Consider the following 19,516-nt stretch of genomic DNA (forward strand, 5'->3'; position numbering starts at 1 on the left):
GTGTTATTTGGTGTAGCAGTCAATCTATCTATCTTATACATTCTAGCTCCTAAATGTTCTGGTTGCAGTTAGATGCCAAGCCCACTAGATGTCAGGTCGATTCCACGTGTGAAAGGCTTAACAAACCAAAACAAAGCATCTTGTTGAAAACACACTCAGAGGCCCATGGGTGATTTTCAGACACAAGATATTTTATTTGTAGCACTTAACTCTGACCGATGTACATTATCCAACAGCTTATTGGTCAGCTCACTCTGTACGTACGCCATGAACAGGAAGCCTCAGCATCACTTTACTGTCCATCACAGCAGCAGATCCAAAACTACCAAATCCTAACAAAACCAAAAAAATCAACAAAATACAGACGCCAGCCAGCCAGCCAAAAAAAATACAAAACCACATCCATTTTGTCTGCGTCACATTGACTGCATGGATACACTTCTACAAATATTATCAAAAGCTATTTGTTCAAGGAATAATTCAGCGTTAGCCTCCATACAAAACTCCCACTGCATTATTGCAAAGCAAGGACTGTTAAGAGCAAAAACTGGCATTCACGTACACCGATGTAAGAAGAACATGGTTCATTAGTTTCATATGACCAGGACGCCTTTAGGGGAGGCAGCAAGGGGCTGGGACCCTGCAGCACAGTGGTCGGATTTGATGTTGGGCCTGAAGGGATGGACCCAGGTGAACAGGGTTCTGCTGCTGAAAGTCATACAGGGAAGGTCATAGCAGCTCTGTGGAGTTCTAGCGACTTCTCCAGAACCTTCCAGAGAAGTGTCAGTTAGCAGCAAACATCTTACTTCTCCAGTCAAACTACTGTTGTTTTACTTTTTGACTCGACCATGGCGAGAAGTGCTTTCTTTGTTACGAACCTAATGGGGAAAAAAAGAGGTGAAAATACATTATGCTGTTTGTGGGTTTGATTTATGAAGGTTTGTTATAGCCTTAAAGAATTCTTGTTCATCTTTGGCAAATGTGCTAAAAGCAAGAACTGTTACACCCAGGAAGAGGCACTATAAGAAGAATACGTGTACTTTTTCAGTTTCTGATTTGTGATGCAAAAATCTAAAGCTTTAACTTGAAGGAGATGAAATACAAATTTGTTTTGTGTGAACGTCGCCTGAAGTCATGACAGGTGAATAAATGCTTCACCAGGAGGAATATTTCTGTGGTTTAGAAGATGAATACAGCAGTTTCTTGTTTTTTCACTCATTCTAATGTGAGAATATGTCACAGGATGAATAAAAGGCAATGCAGATTAGAGTTTGAGCAACATCATACTCGTTCCAGTCAAATCCGCTCCTAGTAACCATGAAATATCACAACAGCAGACCGTCCTTATATTCGGTTTCATTTGCATAGAACCTGCTTTACATCATTCATAAAGCACACTTACAACTGCTTCCATCTTTTTTTTATAATAATAAAATCTCCAGCAAAACAACTTTTTGTTACCAAAGTCACCAGTAAACTAGTTAATATGTTCTAAGTCTATTCTAAATTGCACCAAAACAAACCTAACACAGGAAATACACAAAATAATCTACAGTCACTTTCATGATGTCATTATCTACAGTCAGAAACAAATGTGGTTTCATTCAGTCATTCAACACTGACAAATAAAATGTTTCCTTTTAAGGCGTAAACCTGTTAAATTGCCATGCAAACACACACATTCCATTGCAAAGCAGCCATAGAGACACAGGACAGAAGCTGACACTGAAGAGTGTATATAATGTCTTCTGCTTATTCTAGTTTTGCCAGGTATAATGTCTTATTCTGGATGACACGCACACATGAGCACACACACTATGTCACTTTTTCAGGCTTCTCTGGCAACGTGAGCACAAAAGGAAAAAGAATGCCCTTCGCCTCTAGAGGTGCCCTCAGTGCCTCCTCCACAAAGTAGCCGCCCTCCTCCTCCACTACGAACTGAAGCGTCTGGGATTTGTTCACGCAGTAGATGCAGTTCCCGATGACGGCGCACCTGAACGGTAAGTGGCTCCCGGGCCTCTGAGATGCACAGTCGTGCCACATTTTCACTATGGTGTTGTACTTGAAGACGGTGATGCCCTGCTCGCGGTTGACGTCGAAGCGGTAGATGAAGCTCTTGAACGCCACCATGTCTGTGGACTTCTTTCTGCTGTTGTTGAAGGGGCACTCCTGCCACTCGTCCCTCTTGGGGTCGTACTTGACGAGGCGGTAGAAGAGGGAGCCCCCTGAGACGTAGAGTTCTCCACTGCAGGTGGTGGCTTCATGGGCCACGGCAAAGGCGCCCTTGGGCAAAGGGGCCACAGTAGTCCAGCGGTCCATGCGAGGGTCATATTTTTCCACTGTAAACAAACATTCCCCGCCGATGGCGTACAAGTGGCCGTCCATGGACACGAGCTTGAGCTGGGCTCGAGCCTGGTTCAGAGGTCTGACCTCAGCCCAGCGGTTGGTTATGGGGTTGTAACAGAAGACTTTGTCCGACACTTTGCCTTTGTCACCGTAGCCCTTGATCCCGCCTGCCACAAACAGGTAGTTGTACAAGGTGCACATCCCACACCCTTTAGTGTTTAAGTCCTCAGGCATCGCCGTCAAAGGTCTCCAGTCATTCGCCGTTTCATTAAAGAAGTAAATCATATGGTTCTCCTCCAAAGACCCCACCGACAAGGGGCTCTGTGGTCGGCTACCGCAACGACTCGGCGGCCTGCTCCCAACTCGATCAAAAACATCGTTTATCTCTGCGACCATCAGCGTCTTCCTCCCTTCCATTCTCTTCCTCAGAATCAGGTCCCGCTCCGATCCAGTCAGACGCCCGTACACGGAGGGGTCTTTGAGGATCTTGAGGAAATTGTCGCTCATGTAGCCATAGGCCGTCTCCTTCAGTTCGTTCAGCCGCTGCTTTTTGGCAATGGTAAGAATCTCATAGCAGTTCTCTGCGGTGATTTGTTCCGACATGGAGTCCATGGCAGCCTGGACAGCGCAGGGGATCTGGAGGATTTTAGCGCCTGTGATAACGTCCACGACATTGTCCTTGCTCACATTCACCTTGGAAGTGTAAATGTAGTCTATCAATGTAGACAACGTCTTGTAGCTCATCCCCTTCACTTTCAGGATATCTCGTGACAGCCGTGCCTTAAAGTAGTCGCTCTTCTCTGCAAGGACAGATTTGTGAGCACTGATTGTCTGCCCGCTAACTTCGATGACTAGATCAGGCTCTTTTTTAGCTGAGGTATTTTCAGCTTGCTGATCAAGGTTTGATTTTAGCCCTGACTGATCAGTTTCCTCTTTGCCTTGACTAGACGAGCACGCAGGGGAGCCTGCATCGTAAGACACTTTAGCTCTGGCACCGTTGTACATTTCACTGCTTGTACAGTTTTGCTGCGTATCAGAAACATGATTGGACACAGAGTCAGTATGAAGGGGGAGATCCAGAGCCGCCTTAACATTGGAGAGATGGTACTGATCAGCTCTGGAGTCGTATGAGCCGTTGCCTTTCTGATGATCGATATGATTATTCTCCATCAGCCTCCCATCCAACAGGTACTCCTTCTCAAACACTGGAGGAAGGCTGGAGTCCTTCTCCTCCGGCAGGAATCTCTCGACGTAACCTGGACATAAACTCCCATCTCTGTTGGTGGGCGCAACGAGGTCCGGGTTTGCAACGTGGAGGATGACGTCGGCCTCCACGGTGATGGCCCCTCCGCCTTGCCTGTGGCCCTCATTCATGTTGACGTCCTCACTGGTGACAGGAGACTGTGTCTTCGCAGATCATGATGAGTGGATAGAAAAACGTCTCTCTTCACCTACAAGGAGGGAAAACAAGGAGAGGATTTTACCAGAGCAAGAAAAAAGATTCAGACTTTAATTTCCAGTAGAACTGATGACCAAAGAGGGCTTTTAACAGGATTTCCTAAAAAGACAATCAGGGACTTACAACTCATCCAAAATTCATCTGCAAGAGTTTGAAGCAAATCTAAAAAGACAGACACGGGATTGAATTCAAAGTTTAACTGCTCTTTTTAAATGGAGCTGCCCCTAAATATAACATATCAGACCCCTGGGATCACTGGGGTGTGGTCTGCTGGTGGCCCAGTGTAAACATGGAGGAGCAGCTTTAAGTCACTATGCACTTTTAACTCCAGACTGAAAACTTTTAGTGCCTTTAACTACAGTATTTTACAATGTTTAAGATTCCTTTATTATACCATCATTGTGTTTTTTAATCATTTTATTTGAATTATTTTATTATATTACTCCTTCACAGATTTTATCCTTGGAATTTCTTTGACCCTTTCTGTGCTATCTGCTTTTTAATTGATTTCTCTTTTCATTTTGTCTCTGTGCTGTTTTTAATGTACAGCACCTTGAATCTACCTCTGTGTATGAAATGTGCTTTATAAATAAAATGGCCTTAGATCTCTGAGGGGCGCTATTTCTCTAGTAAAAACAGGTCGGACCCAGTGAATTTTTAAGGAAAATATTACTTTGCTCTCCTGCTGTTGCCAGGTTTGCTCTACGACTCACCACTCTAGTAATGTGGCATCATGTCAATCTATTCATGGCGGATTTTAGATGCAACATCTGCAGTTCGCACATGAAATCAAAGCCACTCCTACATGTAGCTTTGATCTTAAAGTGCTGGACGTATGTGCAACACTGTCTGTCCGTTATTCGTGGTAATCTGGAGACGTTCAGGGCGCATGCGCACAGGGTGTTGCGCTGATGGAGGAATTAATCTCTAACATGAAGAGAAAGAGACGATTGAGTTGGATCAATAACTACTGTGAGACATTCCACCGTGACTGTGTCCATGAAAGCATGATGAACCAGTTCACCCAGTCCTGAGTCCTGAGGGAGCATGAGGCGTTCTCACCTCATTCTAATCTCTATATAATGATATACGACCAGCCCCAGTTGAATGTGTCCTACCTGCGGTTGTGATTAAACAGCAGCAGTGTCTGTCTCTGCTGCCAGTCCCTCCTCACAGCTCAGTTACGTAAGTCCTGATGAAGCAGCCTCACTCTCCTGTGGCTCCACTGGATCACTTCACCCCACAATTTCCAGCCGCTTTGTTCCTCTCCGATCCCCGCTTTTTCTCCAGACGGCGCAGCCTCCGGACCGGTGGTTCTGTCCGCTCCCGACCTGCACTGAGATCCGTACTCGGGCGGCGGCAGCAGGAGAAAGAGGAGGAGGAGGAGGTGGAGGAGGAGGCAGGGAGGACGGAGGGGACGATCAACCAGTCATTCCAGGTCGCACCTCCTTCTGATCGGTGATCTCCTCCGATGTGACGCTGCTGAGCACATTCAGTGTCTGTGTGGCGAGTTCCCACTGATTCCTCTCTCATCTCTCTCTCTTCTCCTCCTCTCTCCCTCTCTCTCTCTCTTTTTACAGTTCACTACAGTGAGGCGGTTATTATTGATCTAAGCCACGCCCCCTCCAGTCGGTATTAACCCTACACTCAGAAAAGCACGAGGCTCCATCTGTCGTGTGCGCGCGCTCTGGACGCATCCATGAGATGCGACATTCCTTTACGCATCATCCCTGAGCTGGGTACCACGATGCGTGGCAGCAGGAGGGTGGGTCTGCATGGGGATTTAAATATATGGGACACCCCTCCCTCCTCTCATGCCTGTGCACACACTGGTACAGCAACATAACACTCACAAAAAGTGCTATCAAACACTTACAATAACCCAATAAGATCTATCGCCCGTTGGAATATTACATCGATATTGGTTGGATATATGTTATAATATGATGCAGCCGTCCTTAAACCTTCACATGTGGATTTAATGTTGCAATGACTCTATTTAAAGAAATACATAAATGTTCCAGAGGACTCCACCTGTGTGTGCATGACTTTATGTTCGAGTGATTGTTCTCATGAAACCACATTTAAATAAACTAGATCCGGATTTTTTTAATTGGTTCTGCACCAAATTCCACACACTCATAAATATCAGTACCCTGAACATTTTTGAGAAATCAACAAAAAACCCACCTGGATCCACATCTGATCCGGATCCACACCAAAAAGTAATGGGTTCTTCCTTGAGCCATACCACAGCCTTCCATCGTGTAATATGTTAATCCATCCAGTAGTTTTTGAATAATCAAACAAACACACTGATGAGAACATTAGCTCCTTGGTGGAGGTAATAAATAAATACAGTTTTAACCCTGCCACAGGTCACATTTTCCTTTTGCTGATGATGCAACACTATTTCTATCTGGGTTCAATGTGACAAGGAGCATCATCAAAGAGCAGCAGCTGCAGGAGCACAATTTTCTTTTTTGTAAATCCAGGGGTCCACAACCTCTCCTCCCTGGAGATTCTGCGGCGTCTTAACAACTGGCCTTCAAATACAAAAATAGACGAGAGCCGGCACGAGGGCATCACACAACTATCGGCCCTGTGAGATTAGACGGTGTTCAGCTGGGAGGGTTTAATGCCAGATATTCTGAGAACAAAGACTCGCGGAGGACTGACGGACACACACACACCCACCCACATACACAAACACACACACAGGATGTGAGTGTCTCCATGGAAACATCAGGGTCAAAGGGAAAACAAAAGGACTTCGCGGCACAGCACTGTCTTGATATGTGAGCAATGACAACACCCAGCCAGACACTGATAACCCAGTTACTTACTTACACCGAAACTGAGGTGTTGCCATGTTCTACTTCTAGTTAATAAATACAAGACACTATTCAACTACAGGAGTTAAACATTATCTTAAATTCAAGTTGGTAAAAACTCCGACCATAAGAGTCATCTCGTCTATTTTTGTTAGAACCGACATGATAGTGAAACCTGGTTGTGCGAGAGTGGGCGCGAGCATCATGAGAGAGGAAAAGTCTTGACCCTTTCTGCTCGGCAGTGGGAGAAATGAGCAGCAAAATCCAGGAAGAGCTGCATCAGGCTCAGTTCCTGCAGCCCCTCAGGCACATTGCTAGTCCCTGCATGTACTGATGACTGCACACAGTCGGAGCGGAGGAGAAGTACAAGGTTAGATTGAAGAAAGTAGTCACACTGACACCATTTCTTCCTTTTATCTCCACTTAAATATGATAAAAATCTGTTTTCCATAAGGTCGACGTGGATTTCCCTGAAAGACACGATGGGTAGAAAAAAAAGTAAACTGGATAAAAAAAAAAAAAAAGGAAGGAAATACACAAGTTTGCTCAACAAAACAATGTTTATGGATTTGTTAATGCACATAATAGATATACAGTCAAATCATGACAAAGTATAAAGCTTTTTATCCTTTTTTAAAATATCCTTACGTGAGAAACAAATATGCATTAGGGGGAAACAATAACTCTCTTGTGGTGATAAAGACTCTTTCTTCCCTTTAGGAATAGAAACCTGGCCAGCCAGGGATTCTCCTCAAACCCTCTCAAACTAATTCAGTCATCCATATTTCACCTTTTTTTCTTTATATCCCTTTCTTTGCTCTGTTTACAGTATAGTTGCAGCTCCAATAGTAAAAAAAAAATCTGATTCCATTGTAAAACTTCCTCTGACCCCGGATCTGCTGCACATGTAATCCTGAGTTGCTACATGTCATATTTACAACTCGGGCCTTGACAGACGATGTGAAATCCTAATCCTAATAATCCTACGAGAAACTTTTCCGTAACACTTTCAAAGCTCTGTCGTTTCGAGACTTGTGAGCGGGACAGTGTTGTTGTTTGAGTCCCGTTTCCTTTTCAACACTGGTTTAAACACTGCAGTCCTTTACAGTCAACTGTACGGCACAAACACTGGAACGTAATGGAATGTATTAGCCATGTTACAGAACACTTTTATCAGGGGGTGAAATGAAAAGACCTTTTAGTGTTTTTTAAATACATCCTTAACAAGTAGAGAATATCCTTTGACCGGTCTGTAGGAGGATGTTTGTATCAGGCGTCATGGTTGGAGTGGTTTTATTGATCCTTTGTGTTTTATGGCAGGGGTCGATGATGCAGTTGTGCTTTAAATAACACGTTTAGTTGTTTCCATTCAAATAATATTCTGTGAAGTGTAACATTGTCTCCCTGTGACAATCCTGTGGAACCTCAAACCTGCAACAGACAGAAAAAGAGAAATATTGGTGAAAGGAATGCACACAACATATTTCCTACTTGATAAAATGCTGTTTTACTGACCCATCAATGAGTTTTTGGTGTCACATGTTCAGTAAAGGAATCTGCCAGATCATGATAGTGGAGGTTGTGTCCTCATGGCGAGACGGTTTGGTCTTTTTGTTCACCCTGCGGTGGCCCAGACCTCCGGACACCACCAGCAGCGAGCTCACGTCCACCTTGCTCGAGCGGCGACCCCTCCGCTGGTGGGCCGGGTCGTGGAGCACGTCGTAAAGGGCCCCGTCCTCGGGCCCGTGCTCCAGCGAACCCTGGGATTGCGCGAGGGAGCCGCAGGAGGAGGAGGACGCAGAGTCTCGTAGAGCCATGGTGGTGCAGCCCGCCTCTCCCAGCCACACGCCTCGTCCCTGAGGAGGAGTCAGCGTTGAATCAGAGGGCGCGGGGTTGTTCTCCGCATCCTCAGGCTCTGCTGGCTGGACTGAGGTGGGAGGGGTGGAGGATGCTGGGCCCGTGGAGCGATTGCAGACTGCGGCAGCCACAGTGAGGAACTTGACTGATCCGCTGTGAGCGTGTAAGGACACCATGCCCCGACCTGAAGACGAGCACAGACACATGAGCCTTCATCCTGCTTGTTTCACACACTTAGTATTTGTTTGTTAATGTTTATCATCAATAAACATATCTGAGAACTGAAATGAATTACCTGCAACTATATCACATGTTTGATTTGCCACTTTTTGTGCCAATAACTATAGAATATAATCCCCCTCACCTAACATGAGTAATGTTGGAACCTATCAGAAGCAAAACAAACCACAAATAACTTCTTAGTAATTAAAACAGCAAAGCACTGACTCCTCAATGCAAAATCTACTCTTTAAATAAAATCTTTAAATGTCATTGCATGGCCATGCTGTGTAAAACTGTTAGTCTGCAATGGAAATGAATACAGTCGGCATTCACTCCCAGGTCAAACAACTCAAATGACTGTGTAGGAGACACAAGTGTATTTTGGCTCACATGCTCATTTATCCTCCTTCTTTATTTTGGCAGCCAGTAAATATCCAAGAACGTTTGTGTACTTATTGTTTTTTACATCTTGAGAACAACGTACAACAGTGATTGTTTTCCTTATATTGTGTTTGATTCTGATGCGTTGGTTTCCGGTGCCTTTGTGAAGACAAACACGGCGCACCTGGGGGAAAACACGCTCTACTGGTGATGAAAAAACATGGCGGCCTCCGTAGAGAGGGTCCCCTCTATGTAAATATAAAGTATTACAATATAAAGGACTTTTTCTGGGGTAAAGAAAACTACAATTCATACGATTTAGATGAAACGAACTAGTGAAAACTTCATGAGAATTATTCTTTCCTTTCACCTACATCTTACACACTGGACCTTTAAAGTCTTGATCCGACAATAGCACATTTGAAATAGTACACAGTGATGTTTCAGTGTTACCTGTGACCTTGGGGATCCCCTGCAGTCTGGGGACAGAGAGGGCCACAGTCACCCCCAGGTTGGTCCCCACCAGCAGCAGACCATGACAGACCAGCAGGCTGCTCACTGACACTCTCTGGTTCCCTACAGAGCAAAACAGACACACAACATGGCTTTCATGTTCTGAAGTCAATCCAGTGACATTTGAAGTCGTCAGAGTTAAATGGCTCCTGTCTGAGACATCTTCTATGGTTTAAGTGTCAGGTGTGAACTGTTGGACCTCACACAGACGCACCGTGCACACTTGAGTCTCCTGGAAAATCAGAGAAGTGCATATCTAATGGGCCACTTCAGCTTGAAAACAGTGTGGTGTGTGGGAGGGAGGGAGGAGATATATCTTTTTTAGCGAGTGGGGGCATTTCCGCAGCGATGATGTTCAACGGTTATTTGTCTCCAGGGCAACGTAGAGGAGAGGAGTCTGGGTAAGAGCGAGCTCTTTTCAAGAGTCTGAACGCAGAAAAACGCAGATCTGTTGTGGGCTTTGAGTCAGACAAGCAAACACAAAAGTGTTATGTAACAGATTGGAGTAATTAAGCAGGGAGCGCTGCCTCTATTGAGAAAGCTTACGGCAGCTACAAAGGGACAATCTGAGCCGACCTTTCATTTTGCCTCCTGGTTAGAAAAATCACTGTGATGCTACTTTGGACTTTAAAAGCCGCCTTTGTGAAGTTAACAGCAGCTTTCAGGCTCGCTGACAAACTGTAAGGTGACTTGTGATGTGGAATTTGGCGCTCGGCTCGGACCGTCCCCGCACGGGAGCATGGTCAGGAACAAGAGTAAGAAACGGTATCTGGTTATTTGTACTGAATCAATTTGTACATTTTAATCATCATTTCTTATGATTGTGTGAAGAATCTGGGGTTTGGAAAAAACAGTCATTTCAGTGCTGCTATGTGGGAGGCGAGACTGTCATGAGTCATTACTGCTGCAACAGCTTGACTTGAATTTCCTCCCTAAAAGTAATCCTCTTGGGTTTAAGGAAAAATTACTGCCAGTCTCTGCAGCCTGACCCCCCCGCCCCCCTCGCTGGAGCTGACCCCTTGCTCGGGGCACACGTACGCCACCCTGCCACACTTCCAGGAATCCTGCCAGATAGACGGGCAGGTACAGCGGAGGACGGGGCTCACATGTGCTTCTAATGAGATCCAGAGCGAGCAGAAACACACGGCCTGCTGGTCGGAGGGGGGCCTTGCCCAACTTCCTCTTTTCATAATATTTGGAGTTCCCCATCCAGAGGGTGAACTAAAATAAACCCAGAGTGAGCATCAACACGGACCAGCTCTGGCTCTGATCCCACACCACAGCACCACTTTGATCTACACTTAGTCCTGACAAGCACCAGCAGGCGGAAGGAGCAAATCCCAAACTTTACAATCATACACTGTATCAGTCGTTCTGTTAGTGCGGGAATAACAGATCAGCAGCATGTGAGGAATCATTGGATCACAGGCTCTAGAGCTGGAAGTTACACCCTCATTCTTTATTACTACTATTGTAAAACATGTTCTTGATCGCCCCCTGGTGGCTGACCGCAATATGTTTTTCAGGAAAGTTTGGTTTTACTTATATTTGATGCTATAAATTTCATCAACATGACATGATTGAAAACCCAAATACCAGCCTAATGTGCCATATAGATCGCTGAAGTGAGTATGGTTCATCCTCTGAGGACCACGAATCACTGTATACATTTACATAGAAATCTATCCAGAAGCTGTTGAGATATTTAAGTCTGAACCAGAACCATGGTGTTACAAGGAATACAAAATACTACACAACTTTAATCATTTTAAAAGATTCTCAGTTTTAGCTGCAGCTCCATCACAGTGCTGCTATGGAATGCTATCATGTTGAGTCAGCGCTTGTGAGTGAATGCTCATTCAGGAATAAGCGTGTTATCTGTGTTGGGAGTTGTGCAACAATGGTGGCGTACAAACAAAGAGAAGCTGGAGGTGTTATTTACTGACCCCCCCCGATGTTTGTCTCCCATTACACCACGCATGGCTGCCTTTATAGGTCACAGAGCGGCATAGGGAGAGAGCCGAGACCCTCAGCACAGCAGCCAGTCAGCCACCATCCTCTGAGACATCAGTACAGTCTTGCTTTGATGGAAGCCTTTTGAAGTGCCTCATCAGAACTTAGTCTTGAATTACATTTTAAACTTATTTACATTTAACACAATGATTTCCCCAAATTTTTCCTTTAATTTGGGTATTTTATGACTGTTTTACAGCTTTTGTAGATTCTTTGTCCTGAAAAAGATTCACCCTGGTCCCACAGAGGTTCAATAAAATAAATTCACATCCACAAGAACCCTAAATAAGAACCCTTAATATGGCTCTTTTTAAATCAAGATGTCCATGAATGATTCGCTAGGAAATCAATGAAAATGTCCAAAATCCTGGATCCACGCCCAATGTAATGGGTTCTTTCATGACCCATATTGCATCCTTGCACCAAGTTTTGTGGAATTGTGGTCAAGTAGTTTTTGTGTAATCTTGCTAACAAAAAAAACATACAAACCAACCAACACTCTAGAATAACACTAAGTAGAACGCATGCCTCCACCGAGGCCCAAATTTTCACACACTCATAAATCAGTTCCCATAATACGTCTGATTATTTGAATCAAGATCCATGAATTATTCTCTGGGTGAAAACGTCAAAAAGTGTCCTATATATCGTAATGTTAAAGAAAGAGAAAACTTTTTCATCCTGGATCCACCAATCCAGACTAAAATGTCATGGGTTCTTCCCTGACACATGGACAGGGGTGAAAACTACAACCTCATTGGTGGAGGTAATAAGAAAATCTACACTCAGTATTTGGGAACATATAGAAAAAGTATTCCATCAACACGACATCCAATCAGCTACTGATACCACTAAATTACTCTAAAACATAAACTGTATAAGATTCTTTAATAAACACGAGCTTTGAGTTACAGTGATAATGACGGCTATTACAGCATATTAACCCGCTGTGTGTTCAGTGCTTGGACAAGGAAGTGCTGTCTCCAAAGACGGGAGTTAGCAGAAATTGCTCCAACATGCTTGAACATGAGAAGGATAACCCCACCTACAGCACCTCCTGCATTTAACACTGCACCATTCATCGATGCCATTCACACAGAAGACAACGCCCTGTGTTTTTTTCTTGAGGAGATACAGCTCACTGGATCAGTCCTGAGCCTGACTGTGTTTTCTGTAGACAAACCACATCCGCATTAGGGTCTGTAATGTGATATTCCTTCATAATGATGTGAACTTCCTGGAGATTAAAATATAAAAAAATGATCTAATTTCATTGCTTTTTATTTCTATCTCGTGTCTCTGTAAACAAGTGTAAATAGAGCGAAGCACGGTAGATGAAGGACCCGTCACTCTTGGCCTCACACACATCGATGGCGGACGGTCCCTCTCTGTCTCAAACAGTTTGGCTGGCAAATCCAATTACGCCAGAGATTGTGCAGAAACAGCCCATTTTTTGGTCTCGGCCTGTTCCCCAGCAGCAGTTAATGCCACGGTGGAACACTGTGGAGCAGATCAAAACAGACGACAGGCAGAACCAGTGGACAGGTGGATTTAATGCAACTGCTTCATTAAAACATAAAAACTCTCATCTCCACAGCCTTGATCATGGATTAAAACGAACTTTTGATTTCTTTGCTGACTGACAAGAGTCCAAGGAGCCCTTGCAGTTATCAGAGGAAGTGAACTTTTTCGATGGCGAAGCCCAGAGGATGAAAGCTTTCATGTGTGGTGGTCTGTCCCAGATACGGCTTCCTCTGCGGTTGCATGGATCCTATTAGCCAGTACGAGCAGCGAGGTCCCAGAGCAGGAAGCTTTTATCATTCACATCTGTGTGACCAAGAGGCCTTCCCCGTAACTCCAAACACCGGGCATCACAGAGAGATTCTCTCACCAACTCAAGAGGATCCAGGCACTCGGAGCAGGTCTCTTATCTTTTGCTTGCAATTTGAAGTTTCCTCAAGGAAATTCAGAGCTGACAGTACTGAACATTAATCTGTTTTTCTCTACAGTCAGAAGCATGACGCTGCAGAAGGGCTGTTCATCATGGAGCCACGGTGAAAAACCTGTAACCATGGTTACAATAGGACATGAGAGAATGGTTCTTTGTTGCAGTTTGTTTTTTAAACATTTGCAGAACTGGATTTTGGCTTCAAAGCTGCTCTAATGAATGAGTGACATTTTAAACCATCTCCCTAAACCCAATTACAAGGGATCTGACATTCTGCTGATTAACTAATGTCGCTTGAAGTAAGGAGAAGAGTCTGATGAAAGGAGCTACCATCCAGATTTAGCAGATTTACCACGACTCACACGCAAACCCGCTTCTGACATTTTGTACCTAAATACTCCCGATGCCTCACTGAATGTTATTTCTACCTCATAGCAATAACAGAGAAATCCCTCGGGGGAATCACTTTACACACTTTCTATGCTAAACTAGGGTAATGACAGTATTGGTAATGAGGAAGTAAGGCTACAGGGCCAGTTAATATCTGAAGATCATAACACACCAAACACAGATTCAAAATCTAGGTTCAGGTATCAAAACACAAAAGAACCAAGATTATACCAGATGTACATTCCAGTTTGTAAAGGACCGAAGAATTGAAAATTCTGGAAAACAGGGTCTGGACATTTTTCGGTATTTGCCATTGACATATGAAGAAACCAGCAGGACACAGTCAGACACGTTCACAACAACAGAAAAATTTCCCGAAAATTCATGTGAGGTGTGGCGTCTGTGAGAGCATGGAGGAGGGAGGACATGATGAATACATCTTGCTGTTATTGCTTACAGCACCTCGACACTGGCATCAGCTGTCAAATCTCACTGTCATTGCCGTCTTCAGCGTGTATGGTACGTAGAATAATTTATGGAAAATGCCCACAGCAGCTGACTCTGACATTTGCGTTCTCATTTCCAGCCACTTCAGGTAATATCGAGACTTCAGTGAATGTTGGAAAGCAGCTTGAAAGAAAACTTTGCTAGGAGACTCTTCTGTATACTCTGACCAACCCGCAGCTGTCTTCATTACTCTGCATGGATGAAATCAGCAGTTACTGAACTGCACAAATCCAGACCTCATACCAACGGCAGCAATCTCCTCTCAGTAACAGAACACACCACTCTGTTTTTGGGTCACGCTGACGTAACACAACAGATTACAAGATCCAAAGCTACTGTGATGACTTCAGCCCGGGTTCACTGTCACTGTAACAGTCATCTGATCTGATCTGAACATCCTCAGCAACAATGTTTGGCTAGAAGTTCTCCTTATGTCACACCCCGCTAAAAACAGTTTGACCATAGAAACTAAACCAAATCTAAAGGACACAGGCAGGAGCTGAAAACAGTGTTACGGTGTAATACAATGCAATACATTCCTCAGTTTCGGGCATTGCACAGTGCATCATGGGGTTAACGTCTCCGGAGCCTCTAAAACAAATATTAGCTCATCTGAAAGAAACTCATCTGGAATCAAACTGTCTGTGAGCGATGGCTCATTTAGTTTGCCTCAGTATTTGTTACAACCTGCTAATGACAGGTTTACAGCAGCAGCGCCTTACAACATCACGGATCAAGGGTGAGCCACGGCGGTGGAATGATGTAATTAAAATGCCTTTCAAAGCAGAGAAAAACCTCTGTGATCAGAATCCCTGCACTCACTTGTAACGCTACATTAGATCTGTTCAAGGTTAAACACAACCCGCAAATACTCCTACATTGTTATCTACAACAAAGAGGTTATGTTTTCACCTCTGTCCATTTGTTACGAGGGTTCCACAAAAACCACTGGAACAATTTCCATTAAACTTGGTGGAAGGAGTTCTAGTTGTTTCTGTTTTGATCTGTTTTATTTTTATGGTTCAATAAATTTAAAGAAAGCTTGCCACCATTACATTTTGATTAATTATTGGAGAAGGGGTTGTTTATTCTTTTTAAGTGATTCATTTCACTCATGTTTCATGAGGCTGAGGACTGTTAATCTACGCTGATATATTAAAGTAGCTCAGCTGTAATTCTGCACTGTATTTCAAGTTGATGTCATTTCATGACTATATTTGGTCAGTTATAAAAGTTTGTGTTTGTGCTCAACTTTGAGCTGGATTTTCCTTTCACAGCACCTTTGCAAAACTCACTACGTTGCCATAAAATTACTTTTTGAGGAGGTCAAAAGATTTGTTTTTACGCAACACTATGAATAGAGACAAAATGAGAGGTCCCAGATCCACTGTTTAGAAGAGAACGAGAGCGTGACAGAGCTGCCATAACAACAGCTGTCTGGATTAACAATGACACTGATGTCATTTAATTGCTGACAGGCACCAAGTAAGACAGCATTTTTGACATGTGAGGTCAAGGGACATGCAACGCCAACCACAGTTGCAGAGCCGTATTTGATAAGCACAGTGGACGAGATGATCAAAAAGGAGACCACCTATGCTTTGCTGTTCTTTGTTGGACAGTTTGACACTCGCTAAAGGGTTTCAGGCCCCGCCAGGCGTGCGGATCACATTACTGAGTGACACTTGAGAGAAGGCAAAGAGAACCGAGAGTGATGGTGGTGGGTACAGTGGTGAGACCGCAGAATCGCTATGAATCAATCTCAAACCACACGACTGTACACAGGCCAAGGACTTCTACAAGGTGAGAAAACACTTGAATAAGTCAATCCATCTTTTATCTATACTGTTTATCCTGTGAGGGCCGCTAGACGAGAAGGGTGGTGGTGTTGGTTATTGTGTAGCATAAATCATAGAAGATTGAACCACCTGCAAGAGCACTTAGAGTCCAACAGTCCCTTTAGTTCAATCAAGCTACCACACTCATATCAGTTCCTTAAATTTGTCTGATTTTTCTGATTGATGAAAGTACCATAACCCCTGAAAAACCTTCTATTTCACAATTTAAAGAAAGTGGAAAAAAACTCAGGGAGCAGATCCATATCAGCACCTTCTTCCCTGTCTCATACCACATCCTTCCACCAAGTTTCATGGTGATCTGTCTGGTAGTTTTTGTGTAATCCTGCTTACAAACTAACAAACAAATGGCCAGGGGGTGAAAACGTAATCCTTCTTGGCCTGGGTAAAAAGTCGTAGCATCAGCGGTTTAAACAGAAAGATGTCGCCATGCCAATACCACCCCCTACAGGCAAGCCACTAGATGTTTGGCATTAGCACCACCTGCAGGCAATGAATGTTTTTAAATAGCTGTGATTTATACGTGTTTTTTTTTTACTTTTACATTTAACGTTAAAAAAATACATTCATGCCAGTAATTGTAGTTACTTTGGAGAAGGAATGAGTTGATCCAAAGAACAATTTATCTTCTGAAAATGTGAAAATAAAACATGAGTAGACGAAGAGGCAATAAGAAGAACATTCATGAAAAAGAAAGGATTTCAGCAATGTTGTCTATGGATGAAATTGTCCTTGAGGCTGAATATCTGAACTACAAACTTTTATGTTACTAAATCTTTCACAGAAAAGGTTATTGACAGAGTAGTTGACCCTGGCTAGGTTTACTGAGTTCATATATATCTAAGTGTCCATGAGATGTTAGATCAGACAAAATGAAAATGATGTATTACCAGGTAGTATATTGTGGACTGGTGTAGCGATGTTTATGTCCTGCAGGTGCTCCAAGGTCTCCGTGTGGAAAAGGCGGAGTGTGGAACCCGAACTGAAGGCGATCCAAATGCCCACCCCGGCCACCACCATGTGGGACACCACCATGCCCTCCTCCTGGTGGGCCTCCAGCTGCCTCTGGATCAGGAGGACAGGGCAAGTGACAGGAGTAAGTCATCAACTACCACTGCACGCTGACAAAAAATTCAGACTGAGGGACGAAGCCTCTCACATAAAAATAAACAATTAAATAATTCAATTGATATACAGATATTAATATGTCAGTGTATACAACCTGTAGGATTATAAACCATAATTCTCATTAACATCTACATCACCATAAACGCATTTTACACAGGCCGACTGGGACAGGTACAAAGATAAGAAGACATGTGCCGAGAAGGATTGCCACAAACAAAAACATACAAAAAAAAAATTATTTTTCTATTTTGGCATGCACCAGCCTGATAATACTGGAGGGTTGAGATCCATAATAAAGAGTGTGTGAAGAGACATGTGTTCCATGTACACTGGCAGTGGAGAAAGTATTTATAAAGAGTTCATTTAAGATGTTATCATATTGGCAACAACAGTACTTTACATTATTACCTTTACATACGATTTAATCAAATTGTAACTTTATGAGCTAAACTGGCCTCATTTCATTGTCCAATCAAAACAGAGTGGCCCGTACGGGGATCGAACCCGCGACCTTGGCGTTATTAGCACCACGCTCTAACCAACTGAGCTAACCGGCCTTGATTAACAAAGTACTACCTACTTTTTTCAACGTTCAGTTACATGTGTCAGTGTATACAACCTGTAGGATTATAAACCGTCCATCTACATCACCATAAATGCATTTTCACTTTCATTTTAGTAGAATAATGTGTAAAACCTGAACACTGGCGAACGATAGACTCCGTGAAGGAATTCTAACAGGTTTTTGCACCAACAGCACACAATAGTATTATATTTGTAACTTAAACTAAATGTTCTCGAGGAGAATCTCTGGCTGTTGGTGGCTATGAACTGGAGAATCAACCCACAGAAAGTCAGTTTAGACTGCAGCTGCCCATGCATTGTGAGTGGTTGTTATGTCTCGGATCAAAATGAAGAATCGCATTTCCACAGTGCAAAGCAGAATATGATACAATGGGGTTTTTCATGGCCAAACGTTTAAAAGATATTTATTCAGAGGTGATGTCAATAACGAGAGTCAGGTGAAAAAAACTAGAAGTACATGAAGAAGATTTGGTTTATAAATCTCAAATTAAATCAAAATCTCAAGTTACAATTCATTCATTAGATTTAATCAGAATCAGTTTGTAATTTTGATCTCCTAACATGTAAACTTCCAGAGAAGCCTCACTCCATCACCACTGGTTACATAATCTCACCACACATTGCTCTATGTGTAGGTGGTTCACAAGTGTCTCAGTACATGGTTCTGATCAAATTTGAAACAATCAAGTACTGTATCGCACATTTTATTTTAAGTGTAAACCCTTGTAATTTATATTAGATCTATTAATTCAAATGACTAAGTATCTATTAAAATATCCAGTCATGCTTCCCTCATCTGTTGGACTTAGAGTCACTACTGTGGACAAACTGTAAGCCCTCACTGAGGAAGAGAGAGAGCGACAGGCAGGTGGTGCAACATAATGAGCTTAATGAGGCTAAACAGATTATGAGTGAGTGCATGTCAGAGGAACGTTACTATTCCTGGACCCAAGGCAGGTGCCTCCAATCCCTAAACCAGGCCAGAACACACACAAAGGGAATAACGTCCATATTCCAGGAAAATGGGAGCAGGAAGAGTAAGTAGAGAGCGAAGAGAAGTGAGGCACCCTGATCTAGTAGATGCCTTTTATACTTCAAAGCTGCTTTCAGATATTTTCCGGAGGGGCTGTATGTAAAAATGCAAATGTACAAGTGAGCTTCTTTGGAGATTCTCCATACTGTCACTGTCAACCCCGTCTGACATATCTCTCACCCCATGTGAAAATACAGCAGGAAAAAGTCATAGCGAGTGAGTAGGTGTGTTTGTGATGTTCCTAAGAGGTGACAGACGAGAAAGATTTGCCATACGAGTAGAAGACGCTGACGAAGAGGTCAACTTGGAAAGATAAGGGTATTTTCTTTTCCTGTTGTCAACAGGTCTGACCAGAACAATCTCCTTCTGCGTTCTTCATGTGAAATCCCTGAAACGCCTGGACTCAATTTTCCAGACATTTCCCGGAGTTCATGCCTAAAACAT

General features: G+C 43.4%; 2 protein-coding genes and 1 non-coding gene across 4 annotated transcripts in view; all 3 read right to left on the reverse strand.

Annotated features, from left to right (window-relative positions):
• Window positions 1-170: 170 nt before the first annotated feature.
• On the reverse strand, window positions 171-5,846 carry LOC109627840 (kelch repeat and BTB domain-containing protein 11). The gene is made up of 2 exons (XM_020084658.2): window positions 4,924-5,846; window positions 171-3,797 (listed from the first exon to the last, which is right to left on the reverse strand). Exon 2 carries the CDS (start codon window positions 3,718-3,720, stop codon window positions 1,816-1,818), a length of 1,905 nt encoding a protein of 634 aa, XP_019940217.2. The 5' UTR covers window positions 3,721-3,797; window positions 4,924-5,846; the 3' UTR covers window positions 171-1,815.
• Window positions 5,847-7,180: 1,334 nt separating this feature from the next.
• The window catches only part of arhgef10 (Rho guanine nucleotide exchange factor (GEF) 10), a 59,963-nt gene continuing 47,627 nt past the window's right edge, over window positions 7,181-19,516 (reverse strand). For both annotated transcript variants that reach the window (XM_020085135.2, XM_020085134.2), the window contains 4 exons: window positions 17,217-17,391; window positions 9,553-9,675; window positions 8,155-8,680; window positions 7,181-8,070 (listed from right to left, as the gene is read on the reverse strand). In XM_020085135.2, the coding sequence (XP_019940694.2) occupies window positions 8,175-8,680; window positions 9,553-9,675; window positions 17,217-17,391 (804 nt within the window). In that variant the 3' untranslated portion in view covers window positions 7,181-8,070; window positions 8,155-8,174. The remainder of the gene's footprint in view (window positions 8,071-8,154; window positions 8,681-9,552; window positions 9,676-17,216; window positions 17,392-19,516) is intronic.
• Window positions 17,938-18,011, reverse strand: trnai-aau (transfer RNA isoleucine (anticodon AAU)). Its single transcript has one exon. It is a non-coding gene; the product is annotated as a tRNA-Ile (tRNA).

The sequence above is a fragment of the Paralichthys olivaceus genome, chromosome 12, assembly GCF_024713975.1.
Source record: "Paralichthys olivaceus isolate ysfri-2021 chromosome 12, ASM2471397v2, whole genome shotgun sequence".
NCBI classification, from domain to species: domain Eukaryota; kingdom Metazoa; phylum Chordata; class Actinopteri; order Pleuronectiformes; family Paralichthyidae; genus Paralichthys; species Paralichthys olivaceus.